This window comes from Podarcis filfolensis (assembly GCF_964270895.1).
Source record: "Podarcis filfolensis genome assembly, chromosome: 17".
In the NCBI taxonomy this organism is placed as follows: domain Eukaryota; kingdom Metazoa; phylum Chordata; class Lepidosauria; order Squamata; family Lacertidae; genus Podarcis; species Podarcis filfolensis.
Window position 1 is genome coordinate 10,716,177 of NC_139621.1, and position 18,523 is coordinate 10,734,699.

The 18,523-nt window shown below is 43.1% G+C and overlaps 1 protein-coding gene across 2 annotated transcripts in view; it reads right to left on the bottom strand.

Annotated features, from left to right (window-relative positions):
- Window positions 1–2,127: 2,127 nt before the first annotated feature.
- LOC310752780 (beta-1,3-galactosyltransferase 1-like) overlaps window positions 2,128–18,523 on the bottom strand; it is a 48,710-nt gene continuing 32,314 nt past the window's right edge. Inside the window, exons 2-3 of one of the 2 annotated variants that reach the window (XM_083593784.1) lie at window positions 6,433–6,510; window positions 2,128–3,616 (exon numbers count right to left, since the gene is read on the bottom strand). In XM_083593784.1, coding sequence (XP_083449910.1) covers window positions 2,408–3,529 — 1,122 coding nt within the window. In that variant the 5' untranslated portion in view covers window positions 3,530–3,616; window positions 6,433–6,510 and the 3' untranslated portion in view covers window positions 2,128–2,407. Of the gene's footprint in view, window positions 3,617–5,512; window positions 5,530–6,432; window positions 6,511–18,523 lie in introns of those variants that run through there. The other variant, XM_083593785.1, reaches the window with a different exon arrangement.

Sequence of the window (18,523 nt, forward strand, 5' to 3'; positions counted from 1 at the left end):
TTCCCAAAGCACACATTTGACCCAGAGGTGCCGACGGAAAGGAAAAGTACACAACTTTCCTGTAAAAAGAAATAACAGAAAATGTAAGTAGAGGCGTTTAGAACAAATCAAAGCAGATAATACAATACTTTTAGACCAATCCAGCAATTTCCAGTTCCTCAGGAATTCTCCAGGCTTCCTCCTCCCTCCTCCTTTGTGCATAGTTCAGCCAGAGCTACATCTCAAAGGTGGATTTCAAACACACCAACAGTTACCAGAGCAATTCTTTTTTTTAAAAATCACATTTAATAGTAAAAAACCATAAACACGCAAAAAAGCATTGTGCTACAAAATCCATTGCTAAGACCAGCAGGAAAAGTAAAGAGTCTCTCTTTAACAGACTCAAACCTCTGCCCTGCTCCCCCAGTGGGCAGCTGCTTGCATGGCCTTCTGTCTTGGGGCCTCCACAGAGTTCCTTGTCTTGGTATCGTCACAAATTTCTCAGTCCAAGTAAATTAATCGTCTTGGACCTCATCTGTTTTGCTTTGGCCTCCCCTCTGGTTGTGGGTCAGAAGCTCTAAACTTGCACCCCAGTCCCAAAACAATCTCTGCAGCCACATCAAGACACAATTCCAGGATCAAATCTGCTTTCTCACTAGCACACCCTCCAACATTTCTCCGTTGAAAATAGGGATGTGACATCCTATTCCATAATAATCATTTTATTATTTATACCCTGCCCGTCTGACTGGGTTGACCCAGCCACTCTGGGTAGCTTCCAGTATATATAAAAACATAATAAAACAAATATTTAAAAACATCCCTATACTACAGGTGAAACTTGGAAAATTAGAATATTGTGGAAAAGTTCATTTATTTCAGTAATTCAACTTAAAAGGTGAAACGAATATATGAGATAGACTCATGACATGCAAAGCGAGATATGTCAAGCCTTTATTTGTTATAATTGTGATGATCATGGCATACAGCTGATGAAAACCCCAAATTAACAGTCTCAAAAAATTAGAATATTAAATGAAATCAGCAAAACAAGGATTGCAAATAGACCAATATTGGACCTCTGAGAAGTAGAAGCATGCATATGTCTTCAGTGCTTGGTTTGGGCCCCTTTTGCATCAATTACTGCCTCAGTGCGGTTTGGCATGGATGCTATCAGCCTGTGGCACTGCTGAGGTGTTATGGAAGACCAGGATGCTTCAATAGCAGCCTTCAGCTCTTCTGCATTGCTCAGTCTCATGTCTCTCATCTGTCTCTTGGCAATGCCCCATAGATTCTCTATGGGGTTCAGGTTAGGCAAGTTTGCTGGCCAATCAAGCACAGTAATCCCATGGACATTGAACCATCTTTTGGTACTTTTGGCAGTGTGGGCAAGTGCCAAAGTCCTGCTGGAAAATGAAGTCAGCATCCCCATAAAGTTCGTCAACGGAAGGAAGCATGATGTGCTCCAAAATCTCCTGGTAGACGGCTGTGTGAACCCTGGACTTAATGAAGCACAGTGGACCAACACCAGCTGATGACATGGCTCCCCAAATCTCTTTTCTGATGAGAGCAGCTTTTGCATCTCATGTGGAAACCCAGGACCCAGAGTCTGGAGGAATAATGGGGAGGCACTCAATGCCAGATGCTTGAAGTCCAGTGTGAAGTTTCCACAGTCTGTGTTGATTTGGGGAGTAATTTAAAGCAGATCAGTAGAGGTTTCCTTCACAATAGGAAGCCATACTCCACATAGCACATGCCTCTTTGGGTTGTTGCCAGTTGTGCAAAAGACTTATTTGTCGTCTTCTGTGCTTTTTCATATATATAAATATACATTGCCCGGCTGTGAGTGTGAAGGCCACTCCTTGCAAGGCCCTGTCCACCTGACCTAGGGAGCAAGGCCCACACTCACCAGCCCTACTGAAGAGGCTCCTCATGAAGCCGGAGGGACAACGCCAAGCTATTACACACAAAAAATGTATATATATTTAAAAACCCAAAATCCCGAACAATTGATTTAAATGTAAAATTCCCCCTGGATGGGCATGTAGGACCCCCAAAAGAGGATATTTCCAGGAATTCCTGGACGTATGGCAATCCTACACCTAGTGCCACACATGCATGGCTTGAGGGTTGCTCTCTTCCGGTGGCTGTGATGATCTCAAAACTCTGTGGTTGTCAATTTGGCACATTAGTGGCACAGTGGTCAGTTCAGAGCAGGCCAAACAAGTTGCTATGGGCAACAAGTTGCTAGAGATTCTACAGGGAGGAGAGCACAGAATCATCCTTCTTCTCTGAGCCATCCTTCCCTTCCCTCATCTCAATTTGTTGGCATGGATTTGTCCATTGTACAGGAACATGCCCGCATGTTGCCAGTCCTCTATGTCAACTTCTCCACAAGAAGCTGTGTGTCTGTTCACCTCCCTCCCTTTTAACTCTTGCAAGTCTGGTTCTGGTCCCGAAAGCCAGGCCAAATCTGTAGCAGCTCCTCTGGCACCACCAGAGGATGCACCACCACCACCTTGGACAGCTTGCATTTCTCATACTTGACATGGAACGTCTTGAAGAGACCCCCGGGGCTGTTTGTCACACTGATGCCCAGCTCATACAGGCAGATTCCCATGAAGGCATCTTCCATGTTAATGACCCTGATGGTCTTTGCTACCTGGTAGATCTTCTTGGCCAGATCCCCAGAGAACACATACCCTGGGCCTGCACAGTAGGGCGGGTAGGTTTCATTGGGGTACACCTCCCGTGGCACATACCACTTGTAGGCCTTATTACGCACTGGCTTTGAATTCCTACAGATGTACCCTGTCATGTAGTTCTTCTTGGGTGGCAGGTGAGGCTGCAGCAGCTGGGACACCATGTAGTTCACATTGAGAAAGATGTCACTGTCTGCCTTCACCACGTAGGTGGCATTGGGGCAGAACTTGCTTATCCACTCCATGCCCATCAGAGTCTTCAGGGTAAGGTTGTTGTAGGTATCCAGGAAGTCCTGCTGAATAATGTCTCTGTGGATGGAACTCTCCTCTTCCAAAAGGGCCTGGAGCGGGTATCCAAATTTTGGGTGGACACCCGTCAGAAAAAGACGAAGAATGGAAACGCCAGGCACTGAGCTCTCATTGCCCCACGTCTGCCGGATGGCCTGCCTTGTGGCAAAATCCTGGGGCTTAGTTATCACCAGCAGGATCAAGAAAGGGCTCCTCTCCCGGCATTTCTTTGGCTCGTTGAGAAGGAACTTATAATCAGTGGAATAGACAACCTCCAAGGGATGCCGCTTGGCCACTGGTTGTGGCGGTGAAATAAGACCAGAGGGCTTGGTCTCCTTTGTCCTCTCCAGTGCAGATTCCCATTCAAATACCATGGCACTTTTATGATCGCCTGCGGAATCTGGGCCGCCCTTGAGCTTGATGTCGTGCGGTGAGAAAAGCGTCTCAAGAGACTCCCATTGGCTCTTCGCAACAAGTAGGAAAAGGAAAATACAGCAGAAGAGGACCACAGTTGGCAAATTCTGCAGCTTGGTCATGAGCATCTTCCTGGCACCTTGCATACTTTTGGTGGGCAGGAGGAAGGCACTTGCAGACTACGTGGGTGGGGGAGAGATCCTGGCCACCTCTATCCTGTTTCCAAAAGCAACCTGCAAAAGAGAAGCCCAGTGAAAGGGAGATGAATTCTGTTTTCTCTCTCTCTCTCTCGCTCTCGCTCTGTGTGTGTGTGTGTGTGTGTGTGTGCACGCACACAAGGGGAGCTTTGGGGATCAGGCTGGTCGCACGGAGAATCAGTCTGCCAACTGCCGACACACTCAAGACCTGCTAATAATACCTGCTTCTTGCCTTTGCTATCTGTTTCTGGAAGGAAAATATGTACTCTTGGGGATTGTACTGTATATTGTCTCCCTGCTTATTTAAATTATATGCAGATTTCATCATGCGAAAGGCTGGACTGGATAAATCCCAAACTGGAATTAAGATTGCTGGAAGAAATATCAACAACCTCCTGTACTTGCCCTAATTGGCAGGCTACATAGGCTATATTTGTCCACAGAATACCTTTAATACAAAAGGAAGCAATTCCGAGTCCTGCCTCATAATGGGGTGAGAGTTCCATAGTTTGAAGTGAAGAAGTACTTTCTTTTATCTGTCCTAAATCTTCCAACATTCAGCTTCATTAAATGTCCACAAGTTCAAGTGTTATTAGAGAGGGAGAAAAGGCTTTCTGAATCTGCTTTCTCTATGCTATGCATAATTTTTATAAACTGCTGGAAGGAGCAGGTCTACAGCTTGAGGGTACTTCTGAATTGGACCCTGTCACTGAGGAGCAATCACAATTGGTAAAACTTGGAATAAAAAGGAAGAAACCTTGCAAGAATTGACATCTTCACTGTGGTGAAGCATCCAAGGCATGAGAGATTTAGATTCCCCCTAGTTTTCATTTTCTGTTTGCCCTGCCAGAGCAGGAGAACAAAATTTATTTTCTTTATAGATACAGGTTCCCAAATACTTTAGTTATCAAAGGGAAACATTGAAGCTAGCTAAGTTGCCAATCGGATTTTGCTTCATTAGTCTAATTCTCCCCAAACTTCAGGCATCATTTCCTCTGGGTTGGACAAGAAAAGCACAATTTCATGTGGGAACAAAGTGATTGTGTGGACTTCAACCTTGTATATCAACACTCCAAAACTTTACATTGTGTTTTATTGGTGCTGTTAAAGGTTCGATGGAAAGAATATATAATAGTGGATAAACAATAAAACAATATCCGGGCGATGTTCCTCCGGCCTCATGAGGAGCCTCTTCAGTGGGGCTGGTGAGTGTGGGCCTCACCCCCTAGGCCAGGTGGAGAGGGCCTTGCAGGGAGCGGCCTTCACGCCTCACAGTCAGGCGATTTTCCCTGGCCTCATGAAGGCAGCCCTCTTTAGGGAACCTTTTAATGATGGATGTTTTAATATATTTTTAACCTTCTGTTGGAAGCCGCTCAGAGTGGCTGGGGAAACCCAGCCAGATGGGCGGTGTAGAAATAATATATTATTATTATTATTATTATTATTATTATTATTATTATTTATTATTATTATTAGCCTCTTTAGTACGGCTGGTAAGTATGGGTCCTGCCCCTAGGCCAGGTGGACAGGTGGACAGGGCCTTGCAGGCAGCAGCCTTCACTCCTCACAGCTGGGCGATGTTATTCCGGCCTCATGAAGACAGCCCAGTTTAGGGAAGTTTTTAATGACAGATATTTTAATAAATTTTTAACCTTCTGTTGGAAGCCGCTCAGAGTGGCTGGGGAAACCCAGCCAGATGGGCGGGGTATAAATATATTATTATTATTATTATTATTATTATTATTATTATTATTATTATTATTATCAGCCTCTTCAGTAGGGCTGGTGAGTGTGGGCCCTGCTCTCCTCTCCATCTTAGGACAGGAGTCCAAATAGCAATAGATCAATCAACACCTCCCTTTCCCTTTTCTTTTTGGTTAATATCCACCCTGAAGAGAAGAATTCTGATGAACTTAGAAGCTTGCTCATTACTTTCAATCCATCTTAATAAAGGAGCTATGCTGCTGTCGCTCTTTGGGTTTTATCCCGTGGGCCGCCATGGACCAATAGGTGTGTCTGTACTGCTTTCAGATTCACAGTGATTCATATGTTTCCTTCTCTAGTTCTGTTCTTCATTTTATTTGTTTAAAAGGTTGGTTTCTTTACAGCTCAATAAACTGGAGACTCTCCTCTTGCTTCAAGAACTTGTTAACCCTATTGTTAAATATAGTTTTTGATAAACTACTTATAGGTCTTAATTACTTGCGAGCGTTTTGCTGGGATTCTTTGCTGCCCTTGCCCTTCTCCAGACTTCAGTCTTGGCTCCAGTACAGATTGAGCTGACTTGCCTGTTCTGCTTCTCCACCAGAAGAAGCAACAGCTTTCTGCTGAATATGGAGAAATGGTCCAGGCACACCTGCGCTTTCTTTCGGGCGGTTCTTCTTTCTTGCAATTTTGCCAAAAAGCTCAACAAACAACTTCCCCTCAACAAAAACCCAACAACGTTTCCCTCCCCCCAAAATTCAACAACTGTCTCCCCGCCCCCAAAGCCACTTCAGCAACTTTTATGTCCTGGTTTTCACTGTTTGAAATATGGCAATCTTAGATTAGGTCTCCTCCAGAGACAGTATAAAAACACAAGGGGCTGCCATATGAGAGACAGTGTGCTCAGCCCCCAGCACACTCACCAGCATACATCTCCTTGTCACCTTTGGTGACCAAGCAAATGGTTTAATAAATACAAGCCTACTCTATGAAACACCTTTGCCATCATCAATTTCAAAGGCAATCTCATTCAGTGCTCCTGGTATTTTTACTCTCCCTCCTTGAGGGACCTCTCAGTGGTGCCTTTCTATCCCTCTCCCATTCTCTTCTCTGAGGTGCCTTTTGCGACATCTCAGGTGAGCACTTACCTGCCCGAGGTGCTGTTCACTCAAGGTTGCCGCCTGCCTTTGACAGAATACTCCAGCTGCATGTCAGCTGCAATTTACCTTTCCATGGGGAGGGTGTGGAAGAGACAATGCCCACGTGATATAGCTAAAACAGAAGGGAGGGAGCAGGGACTCTTCTTCCAGGAGAGTCTTTTTTCCAGGACCATTGAAGCACCTGGAAGGACTCAACACCTGCATGCCAATCCCATCCTGAATCAATCTCTCTCTCTCTCTCTCTCTCTCTCTCTCTCTCTCTCTCTCTCTCTCTCTCTTCTCTCTCTCTCTCTCACACACACACACCAGAAAAGAAGAACATGCCCGTCAGAACCTAAAGCCAAGCACAAGAACAAGATGAAAGGGATAAATTTATTTTATATAAATGTATTTTATATAAATGATTATTTTATATAAATTATATACATGTGCCAATGGGTGTTATCATAATGCATACCCTCCATCATTTCTCCAAATAGGGATGCCCTGTTCATTCATTGAATTATTGTTGTTGTTGTTGTTGTTGTTGTTGTTGTTATATTTATACCCTGCTCTGGGTTGTTTCCAACATATAATAATAATAATAATGATAATAATAATAATAAACATTAAACATTAAAAGGGATGTGGGTGGCACTGTGGGTTAAACCACAGAGCCTAGGACTTGCCGATCAGAAGGTCGGCAGTTCGAATCTCCGTGATGGGGTGAGCTCCCGTTGCTCAGTCCCAACTCCTGCCAACCTAACAGTTTGAAAGCACGTCAAAGTGCAAGTAGATACCTTCTGGTGGGAAGGTAAACGGCGTTTCCGTGTGCTGCTCTGGTTTGCCAGAAGCAGCTTAGTCATGCTGGCCACATGACCCGGAAGCTGTACACCGGCTCCCTCGGCCAATAAAGCGATATGAGCGCCGCAACCCCAGAGTCGGCCACAACTGGACCTAATGGTCAGGGGTCCCTTTACCTTTAAACATTAAAAAACTTCCCACTTCCGGGTCTCCACAACATGGCCGGCGGACCACGAATCTGACAGCTATGTCAGATTCGGCTTTGTGGAGTGAAGGGGAAGAGTACGAGGGTGATACGCCTCCCCAAAAAAACCCAAGAGGAGCATTGGGGTGTCCTGGGATCCTGTGGCTCACTGACGGCACTGCAGCAAAAGGAACGGATTGAGGGGAGCCAAAGGCGCTGGTGAGCTCGGCACCAGCGCAGCTCCGCAGAAGCAAAGCCTCTGATCCAGTCACGAGTGGTTACCTTTCCAGCATACTGTGCCAATTGGAAGGTGAGGAAATATTAAGGAATTAATTAATTTGGCTTATTTTGGCAAGAAAATGGGAGTGATAAAAGGAAGTCCGCTCCCATTACTGGTGCTATAGGCACAAAATATATGTGTGGATGAAATTTACTTTGGAAGAGAAGTTAACTAATGAACAATTAGGATTAAAAGACTGACCCCAGCTTCCGTTTATGCCAAGATTTTCTAAAATAATGATCTTGACCTGAACTCTAGTTGAACTTGGACATAGCACACGGTGAGATTGAACTTGACTTAAAATGGAGGTTAAACCTGAGAAGATTATAAGGTTAAGAGTGAAGCAGGATCACCTGGATGAATTTTACCCTTACGGTTTCTATAAAATCAGCTATCCATATATATCTATATACTGTATAACCATATATCTTTATGATGATTTCTATATATTCTTTTTTTTAAAATATAATTTTTATTAACAAACCAATCGAATCACATTAATTCCAAATTACAAAGCCAAATTTTTTAAATTTTTGTTGGGGGTACACATGCTTCGAGCTCAGAAAGGGATCCAAACATCTCTCTTGCTGCTGCTTTAATATTCACAGTTCTGTCCAAATAGTATTCACAGTTCTGTCCAATCTTCTCTTTATTGTTTTTCTCATCTTCTTGTTGTTATCATATATTCCTTTCTTTGTGACCTCTGATAGTCTCCCAAGTGGGTTGTAAACAAATGTTGTTATATCCTGTGTGAATTTTCCGTTCCTCCAAGAGCCATATTCAAACAAACAGACGCCATTTCAGCACTTCCGTACAAAACATTCTTAAAGTCTGCCCTTTAATCCTCGCAGGCCTGCACTCTCTCCTCTCTTAGGGGGTTCTGCCAGGTCAAACTCACAGTCCAATATAATAACAAAACCATGGTCTTCTCCCCCTCGATCGTAAATCTTGCCGCCAGGCCTGTCTCCTAACGAGTCGCCTTTTATAACTGCGTCATTCCAAAGGCCTTTCATTCCTTTCCAAATATTTCACAAGCCATGTCTTTGATTAGTAATTCATTTCCACATAGTTCTTAATCCTCCTGCTTATAATCAGTAATTGCAGCGATTCTTCCTGGGGGGGGGGATCGTTAGGTAATCACATAAGGTAAAAAAAGAAAAGTCCCCCCATTCTGTCCCGTTCCGACATACCGACCCTTTGATGTGTCTTCTTCTTGATTTATTCCTGTTGAATCCAACCCGTCGCTCCACTTCACAGAGGTCACTTTAATTAACAGTCTATACTCCCCTTCTTCACTCGAAATATGTGCATTTGCTTATCTCTAATTGTTTATTTTGAGCTGCTGCAAGCAGGCCGCGCGATCAGAGACAGCGTCCGGGACAGCCGACCCACATGGGTGCTGTGCGCCTTGTGCCCTCACCCCCTTCTTTCGAACTTGGGGGTGATTTATGGCAACCGCAGGCGAGGCAGTGTTCCCCATTCCCTTGGGGTAACAAGGGAGGCTGCATACTCCCATATCAGCCGCTTAATTACCTCGTGTGAGCTGGAGAGATGGTATTGTCGGCCATCTTCCAATGCGCCCCTAGCGGCCCTCCGATGATTTCTATATATTCATGTATACGAAGGGTGTTTGAATCATGAAGGCTTCTGCAGAGCTAAGAGCGAAATGCTTAGAATTTAGAACTCCAAAATGACCTCTGCCCCATTTCTCTCCCCTTGTTCTTCTAATGCACCCAAACATAGTAGGAAGCAATAAATCTGATGTGCTGGCCATTTCCTCCGTCCAGGCAAGCTCCTCAGCAGCTAAAAACAGGAAAACGCTAACCACAATGTCCCCGTTTATAACAGATGTTGTGTAGGAGGGTTATCAATACAGTACGGGGCGAATAAGTTTCTTTTCTCCTTTCTTACTATAAATCAGGGGAAAGGTCAGGCTGATGTACCATCTGGGGAAAGCAGAAGTTGGGAGGAATTCTTTACATGGTCAAGGGCAAGGTTTATGCATCCGCTCATTGGTTTTATTTTTGCTGCAATATGCGATTGTATATGATTATGTCATGTTTTATGATGTATGTACTCAGGTATAAAGCCTCAGGGCGCTAGAGCTACGACGCCTTTGGAAACCATTCCACTGGGTCATTATTGCTCAGCAATAAAATACCACTGCTGCGTCTGTCAATTCTTGGACACAATTTGAGTGGGTCACAGGTACTTTAAAAATCCTTGCTACAAGAGTACTTTAAATTTTCCCTTCTGGGGAAAAAGACTGGACTGACTCTCTGGAAACTATCTCACTTCTGTGAAAGAGTTTCAGAATTTATTTGACTGTTGAAGATGTTCAACATAATGGAATTACAATTATGTACTTGCTTTATTGAAAGACACCAGCTGGTTAAAAATAAAGCCTAAAAGAAGAGGACTAGCCATTGCTAATATTGGACTAAATTAGACCCAGAATAGACTCAAAATAAAAGTTACAATTGAAGCAAAGACCTCTAGCTAATTTCCTTTGCAATAAAGAGTTGCCCCATTGTATCAGGAAAAATTCTGTCCTTAAGGTACCAGGAAAGGCCTTACTCCTTATCTTGTTTACCACAAACCAGAGTGTATGCATAATAAGGCCCACTCTCCTTCACGTGCTGCAAGGTGATACTTAGAGTCTTTGTTCTGCCTCTAATGCATATGCAATTAGAGTTGCCCATATGAGGATCTCATTAGTAGAATGTGTAATTCTAGGATTGGACAGAAGCTTATGCGTATTCATGCCTTAAGAATTGTATATCAGAGAGCGCCTGCTCTGTAAGCACTGCTCAGAATTTGGAACTGATTCCTCTGAGTCAACTTTACTGGCCAATAAAAACAATAAACCCTCACTCTTTCCTCATGGCAGGGCCGGCCTTGATTACTGTTGAGTCAGATGTGCAAAATACAACAAAGGGGTAAATAAGCCCACCCATTTATTCCCCATCCCCAGTAGATTTTATTAAAGCTTAAAAGAACATGTACAAATGTTAATATCAACTACAAAATAACTTTCCACAATGCAAAAAAGCATGAAAAACTCTAATCTAAATTAAAACAAAAAACAAAGGAAGAAGAAAGAAAAAGAAAAAGAGAGAGAGAGTGAAGGAGACAGATTCTGATTCTACTGGCGGTTCCCTTGCTGCAAGAAGCCAAGTTATAGGGAACCAGGCAGAGGGCCTTCTCGGTTGTGGCACCCGCCCTGTGGAACGCCCTCCCACCAGATGTCAAAGAGAAAAATAACTGCCAAACTTTTAGAAGACATCTGAAGGCAGACCCGTTTAGGGAAGCTTTTAATGTTTAATAGGTTATTGTATTTTAGTGTTTTGTTGGAAGCCGCACCGAGTGGCTGGGGAAACTAATAATAAATTGTTATTATTATTCGCCTGTCAGCTATATAAAAAAAATATTCAAAACATGTGCTCCAAGGTAACCCCCAAGTATTCCACTTATAAAACAATATTTTATTTGGTCCACAAACCCAGATATCACAAATTCAAGCCCACCAACTTCTGGCTAGAATAAGTTCTTTATAATGGGGAAATTTACTTCATAAGCTATCCATTCTTAAGGAAATCAGCCCTGAGTGCTCACTGGAAGGACAGATCGTGAAGCTGAGGCTCCAATATTTTGGCCACCTCATGAGAAGAGAAGATTCCCTGGAAAAGACCCTGATGTTGGGAAAGATTGAGGGCGCAAGGAGAAGGGGACGACAGAGGATGAGATGGTTGGACAATGTTCTTGAAGCTAACAACATGAGTTTGACCAAACTGCGGGAGGCGGTGGAAGATAGGAGTGCCTAGCGTGCTCTGGTCCACGGGGTCAGAGTCGGACACAACTACACAAAAAATTACTTCATAAGAAGTTTGTTGTGAACCAAATCCCTCCCCCCTCATTTATTTATTTTTTTAAATAATATTTATTGAAGTTTCAAATAATTACAAAAATAGGGGGAAAAAATAATAAAACAAAAAGTACAAAATACTGAAAAATAAAAACAATTAAAAACAAATCAATCCTCCCATTACTTATCTTTCATTGGCTTATTTCCCTGACCTCCTCACACCTCCTTTTTTTGTATTCTAGGTCAATTATCCATTTCAGCAAATCCTTTCCCTCTTTTCAAATTATTGTCCTGTAAATTTATCTTGAAACTAATATAATTTTACTTTCCCTCCTTTCACGAATTAACAGTCTATTTTTCCTAAGTCTTTATAGCATATCTGCTACAGTCACATAGATTCATTTCAACATCCTTCTAACATTCATTAATTTTACAATGTTTCTGTAAATAGTCTTTAAATTTCTTCCAATCTTCCTCCACCAACTCTTCTCCCTGGTCTCGTATTCTGCCAGTCATTTCCGCCAGTTCCATGTAGTCCATCACCTTCATCTGCCATTCTTCCAGGGTGGGTAGATCTTGTGTCTTCCAATACTTTGCGATGAGTATTCTTGCTGCTGTTGTAGCATACATAAAGAAAGTTCTATCCTTCTTTAGCACCAATTGGCCGACCATGCCCAGGAGAAAGGCCTCTGGTTTCTTCAGAAAGGTATATTTAAATACCTTTTTCATTTCGTTATATATCATCTCCCAGAAAGCCTTAATCCTTGGGCATGTCCACCAAAGGTGAAAGAATGTACCTTCAGTCTCTTTACATTTCCAACATTTATTATCGGGCAAATGATAAATTTTCGCAAGCTTGACTGGTGTCATGTACCACCTATATATCATTTTCATTATATTCTCTCTTAAGGCATTACATGCCGTGAACTTCATACCTGTGGTCCATAACTGTTGCCAGTCAGCCATCATAATGTTGTGTCCAATATCTTGTGCCCATTTAATCATAGCAGATTTCACCATTTCATCCTGAGTATTCCATTTCCCTCACCTCTCATTTAGGGCTTATTCTGGCTTGAAATGCACTGGGGCTCATCCATCACACACCCCAGGCCTATTTTGCACACCTTTCTCAATTATTTTTTGAATCTGTACATGTCTGCAAAACACTGCAGCATTCTTAGAGTCCTTTGGAGGGTATTCCTCTAAGTGCTCTGGCACCTCAGAGGTCACTTGGTAAAAATGGGTTGGATGAGGATTCAGCTGGAACCAACCCTACCTTGAAGCACACTAAAAATCAATTAACCACCACTTTCCTAAAAGATGTGGGCATCCAAGACAAACTGAAGTGAGTTGATGGTGTGCATTTTCCTAAAGGGGGAAAGAGGCGAGAAGAGCAGTCCAGCTTCTGGTGCCATAGCAACACCTAGTGGCAAAATCAGGCATTTTGAGTACCTTGACACTTTTGCCTTTTCTTTTACTGGAAAAAGGGAAGGGGTAATGCTGACTAGAGCTGGTGCAAATGCAAGCTAAGAGATTTAGTTAAAGTTAAACCAAAAAAAAGCTGCTTTTTGGCAGTATGCCCTTCAAAATGGCTGAAAATATAGTAAATATAGTTTCGATTTTAAAAAATACATTGCACACATCTCAACAGCAATATTCGATTGTGTTTATAAAGAAACAGGTGGAACAGAACATCTAAAACTTCAGTGGAGAACCTGTCGCCCTCCAGGTGTTGAATAATTGTATGTGTGACCGTTGACTCTGCAACCTCCTCCCCCAAATCTAAAGAAATGGCTTGGATCAGAGAAACCTCTCCTTAGGATCAACAAAATTCACGAATAGGGTGGCCTGTGGCAGTAACGGCTAGGGTGGAAGAGCTGAAAAACAGGTGGGAGCACATTTACTTCTCTTCCATGACTGGCAATGTTTCTTTTCCTCAAGGAGCTTTCGAGTCTGTCACAATGTGTGAGAAGCTTCGTGCAACATCTTCAGCGGCAAATAATGATGCTAAACAGGGAATCCAGAAAATGTTTCCATCTTCCTCTGTTTAGGTTGCTGAGTTGCAGCACTTCAAACGAAAGTGCAGTGACAGATATGCTCATGGATGTCCACATGGGTATTTCAAGGAGAAGCTATGCCACAGCCATCTTTGGGACGTTGCAGGAACAAGTGAGGCAGGCACCTTCTCTGGGATAGAGACAACAGAAGGCATTTTCCTGGCAATCCTGGCTGATGGTTCCTATCAGGTCTAGAAAAGGAACATGCGTTGCGCTGTGGTCTAAACCACTGAGCCTCTTGGGCTTGCCAGTCAGAAGGTTGGCAGTTTGAATGCACATGAAGGGGTGAGCTCCTGTTGCTCTGTTCTACTGAAGAGGCTCCTCCTGAGGCCAGAGGAACATTGCCCAGTTGTGAGGCATGAAGGCTGCTCCCCACAAGGCCCTTTCCACCTGGCCTAGGGGGTGAGGCCCACACTCACCCAGCCCTATAAAAGAGGCTCCTCATGGGGCCAGAGGAACATCGCTGTTATGTATTGGGTTTAACACTTTTTATGTTACAAGGCGCATTGTAGACGAACGTTCTAATGGCAAGTAAGCGCATGCACTTTCAACTGTCAGTTCATGTTGGGGCTTTTATTGTGTAGCCCTGTGAGTTTGGGTTTTGTTTTCCTATGAGTGAGTCATTATCACTGACAAGGTTGAATAAACGTAGTTGAGGAACTTATACTGCCTTGGGCTTCTGACTTTTTCCGAACATTTATCCATTGGCAGTGACCCCTTCGGAGCTGACCGCCCCACTCAGACCACGGGTACCAGAGCAACCTCCTGGGTCACCCACTCAGGCACAGGAACTGCGACGGTCCCAGCGGGAGCGGAAAAGGCCGGCACACCTTGATGACTATGTTTGTTCCTTTCGTTAGGAAGTTTGGAGGAGGAGTGTTATGTATTTAGATTAACGCTTTTAATGTTACAAGGTTCGTTCTAACCGATCGTATAAGCGTTGGTAGACGAACGTTCTAATGGCAAGTAAGCGTATGCACTTTCAACTGTCAACTGTCAACGGTCAGTTCATGTGGGGGCTTTTATTGTGTAGTCCTGTGCATTTGGGTTTTGTTTTCCTATGAGTGAGCCATTGTCACTGACCACGTTGAATAAACGTTGTTAAGGAACTTATACTGTCTTGGGCTTCTGACTTTTTCCGAACGTTTAACTATCGCCTGGCTGTGAGACATGAAGGCCGCTCCCTGCAAGGCCCTTTCTACTTGGCCTAGGGGGCGAGGCCCAAACTCACCAGCCCTATTGCAGAGGCTAATAATAATAATAATAATAATAATAATTTATTATTTCTACCCTGACCATCTGGCTGGGTAGAATTTATTTATTTACTTATTTCTACCCCACCCATCTGGCTGAGTTGCCCAAGTCACTCTGAGCTGCTTCCAACAGAAGGTTAAAAATATATTAAAACAACAGGCATGAAAAACTTCCCTAAACAAGGCTGCCCTCATGAGGCCGGAGGAACATCGCCTGGTTGTGAGGCGTGGAGGCCGTTCCCTGCAAGGCCCTGTCCATGTGGCCTAGGGGGTGAGGCCCACACTCACCAGCCCCACTGAAGAGGCTCCTCATGAGGCCGGAGCAACATCGCCCGGCTACTGTTTTATTGTTTATCCACTATTATTTGCTCTTCCCATCGAACCCTAAACAGCATCAATAAAACACAATGTAAAGTTTTGGAGTGTTGATATACAAGGTTAAAGTCCACACAATCACTTTGTTCCCACATGAAATTGTGCTTTTCTTGTCCACCCCAGAGGAAATGATGCCTGAAGTTTGGGGAGAATTAGACTAATGAAGCAAAATCTGATTTGCAACTTAGCTAGCTTCAATGTTTCCCTTTGATAACTGAAGTATCATGTATCTGTAAAGAAAATAAATTTTGCTCTCTTGCTCTGGCAGAGCAAACAGAAAATGAAAACTAGGGGGAATCTTTTTTTAAAAAATCCTTTTTATTGAATTTTCTATAACATATACAAACAAAATAAATACTCTAAAGTTCAAACAATCATATTTCTACTTATTTACTACACGCTCTATTCCACGCGGACTTCCCTCCCTCCCTTCATCCGGGTTTCGTATTTAATTTTCTCTTTCACAGATTTTTAATTACATTCTACAAGACTTATTTTAATCCTGCTACAGTCTTTAAACTTCTACAGTTATTACCTATATATTCAACAGATTTACTCCATTCCTTTTTGAACTTTGTTTCCTCTGGTTACGGATCCTGTGGGTCAGTTTTGCTAATTCTACATATTCAACCATTTTTGTCTGCCACTCCATTAGTGTTGGTATTTCCATTTTTGGGCTACTAAGATTCTGGCAGTAGTCATAGCATACATAAATAGTCTATGATTTGCCTTTCTTAATTCATCACCTGTCATCCCCAGCAGAAAAGCTTCTCGTTTTTTTGGGAAGTTATATTTAAATAATTTTTTCAATTTGTTATAAATCATATCCCATTTTTTTTTCATCTTTTCACATGTCCACCACTAAACTAGGGGGAATCTAAATCTCTCATGCCTTGGATGCATCACCACAGTGAAGATGTCAATTCTTGCAAGGTTTCTTCCTTTTTATTCCAAGTTTTACCAATTGTGATTGTTCCTGAGTGACAGGGTCCAATTCAGAAGTACCCTCAAGCTGTAGACCTGCTCCTTCCAGCATTATGCATAGCATAGAGAAAGCAGATTCAGAAAGCCTTTTCTCCCTCTCTAATAACACTTGAACTTGTGGACGTTCAGTGAAGCTGAAGGTTGGAAGATTTAGGACAGATAAAAGAAAGTACTTCTTCACTTCAAACTATGGAACTCTCACCCCATTATGAGGCAGGACTCGGAATTGCTTCCTTTTGCATTAAAGGTATTCTGTGGACAAATATAGCCTGCCAATTAGGGCAAGTACAGGAAGCAACAATTGTTTTATTATATTTTTATTGCCTTGAATGTGGTGTCTGCATAATAAACCTCACATTGGTAAACAAATGTGTTCAGGTCCAGGAGAATTACCGTATTTTTTGCTCTATAAAACTCACTTTTTCCCTCCTAAAAAGTAAGGGGAAATGTGTGTGCGTCTTATGGAGCGAATGCAGGCTGCGCAGCTATCCCAGAAGCCAGAACAGCAAGAGGGATTGCTGCTTTCACTGTGCAGCGGATGATCCTTCTTGCTGTTCTGGCTTCTGAGATTCGGAATATTTTTTTTCTTGTTTTCCTCCTCCAAAAACTAGGTGTGTCTTGTGGTGTGGTGCGTCTTATAGAGCGGAAAATACGGTATATGTTTAAATGAATCACATCTTACTTCATCTCACATTAGCATCTTTATTCTTTCAGCCAAGCCACATAGAAAGTGTACCCTAACACTTGTGGGGGTGACTAGAGGTTGAAAACTGGCAGAAACCATACCCTCCAACATTTCTCTGATGAAAATAGGGACGTCCCATTCCATAACGATTATTTTACTATTTATACCCCACAAAAAAGCTTCCCTATACAGAAATGCCTTCAGATGGCTCCGTGGTCAGATAACTCCATCCCCTTCAACATTTCTACACTGAAAATAGGGACATCCTAAGGAAAAGCAGGACATTCTGGGATGAAATCAGAAACCAGTATGGCTTCTCTAAATCAGGGATGTCCCTGGAACATAGGGCCACTTGGAGAGTTTGAGAAACTCAGGTGATGCTCCAGTTTCTCCACTTGATACAGACTCTCATCCTCAATATTTAAAAGCTGGGCAGCTCTTTGTTCCAGAAAGTTGTGCTTAATTGAATTTTAGTGTGCTTCAAGGTAGGGTTGGTTCCAGCTGAACCCTCATCCAACCAGTGGCGTAGCGTGGGTTGTCAGCACCCGGGGCAAGGCAAGTAATTTGCGCCCCCTAACCCGTGGATTTGCGCCCCCTAACCCGTGGATTTGCGCCCCTAACCCTAACCCCCAGATGTTGCGCCCGGTGCGACCAGCCCCCCCTGCACCCCCCATGCTACGCCACTGCATCCAACCCATTTTTACCAAGTGACCTCTGAGGTGCCAGAGCACTTAGAGGAATACCCTCCAAAGGACTCTAAGAATGCTGCAGTGTTTTGCAGACAAGTACGGATTCAAAAAATAATTGAGAAAGGTGTGCAAAATAGGCCTGGGGTGTGTGATGGATGAGCCCCAGTGCATTTCAAGCCAGAATAAGCCCTAAATGAGGGGGGAGGGATTTGGTTTACAACGAACTTCTTATGAAGTAATTTTTTGTTTAGTCGTGTCCGACTCTTCGTGACCCCATGGACCAGAGCACACCAGGCACTCCTGTCTTCCACTGCCTCCCGCAGTTTGGTCAAACTCACGCTGGTAGCTTCGAGAACACTGTCCAACCATCTTGTCCTCTGTCGTCCCCTTCTCCTTGTGCCCTCCATCTTTCCCAACATCAGGGTCTTTTCCAGGGAGTCTTCTCTTCTCATGAGGTGGCCAAAATATTGGAGCCTCAGCTTCACGATCTGTCCTTCCAGTGAGCACTCAGGGCTGATTTCCTTAAGAATGGATAGCTTATGAAGTAAAGTTCCACATTATTCTAGCCGGAAGTTGGTAGGCTTGAATTTGTGATATCTGGGTTTCTGGACCAAATAAAATATTGTTTTATAAGTGGAATAGTTGGGGGTTACCTTGGAGCGCATGTTTTGAATATTTTATATATATACCGTATATACCTGACAGATGAAGAATCAGAATCCCTCCCCTTCACACACTCTCTCTTTTTTCTTTCTTTCTTCTTCCTTTACTTTTGTTTTTGTTTAGATTAGGGTTTTTCATGCTTTTTTGCATTGTAAAAAGTTATTTTGCAGTTGAGATTAACATTTGTATATGTTCGTTTAAGCTTTAATAAAATCTACTGGGGGGAGGGAATAAATGGGTGGGCTTATTTATCCCTTTGTT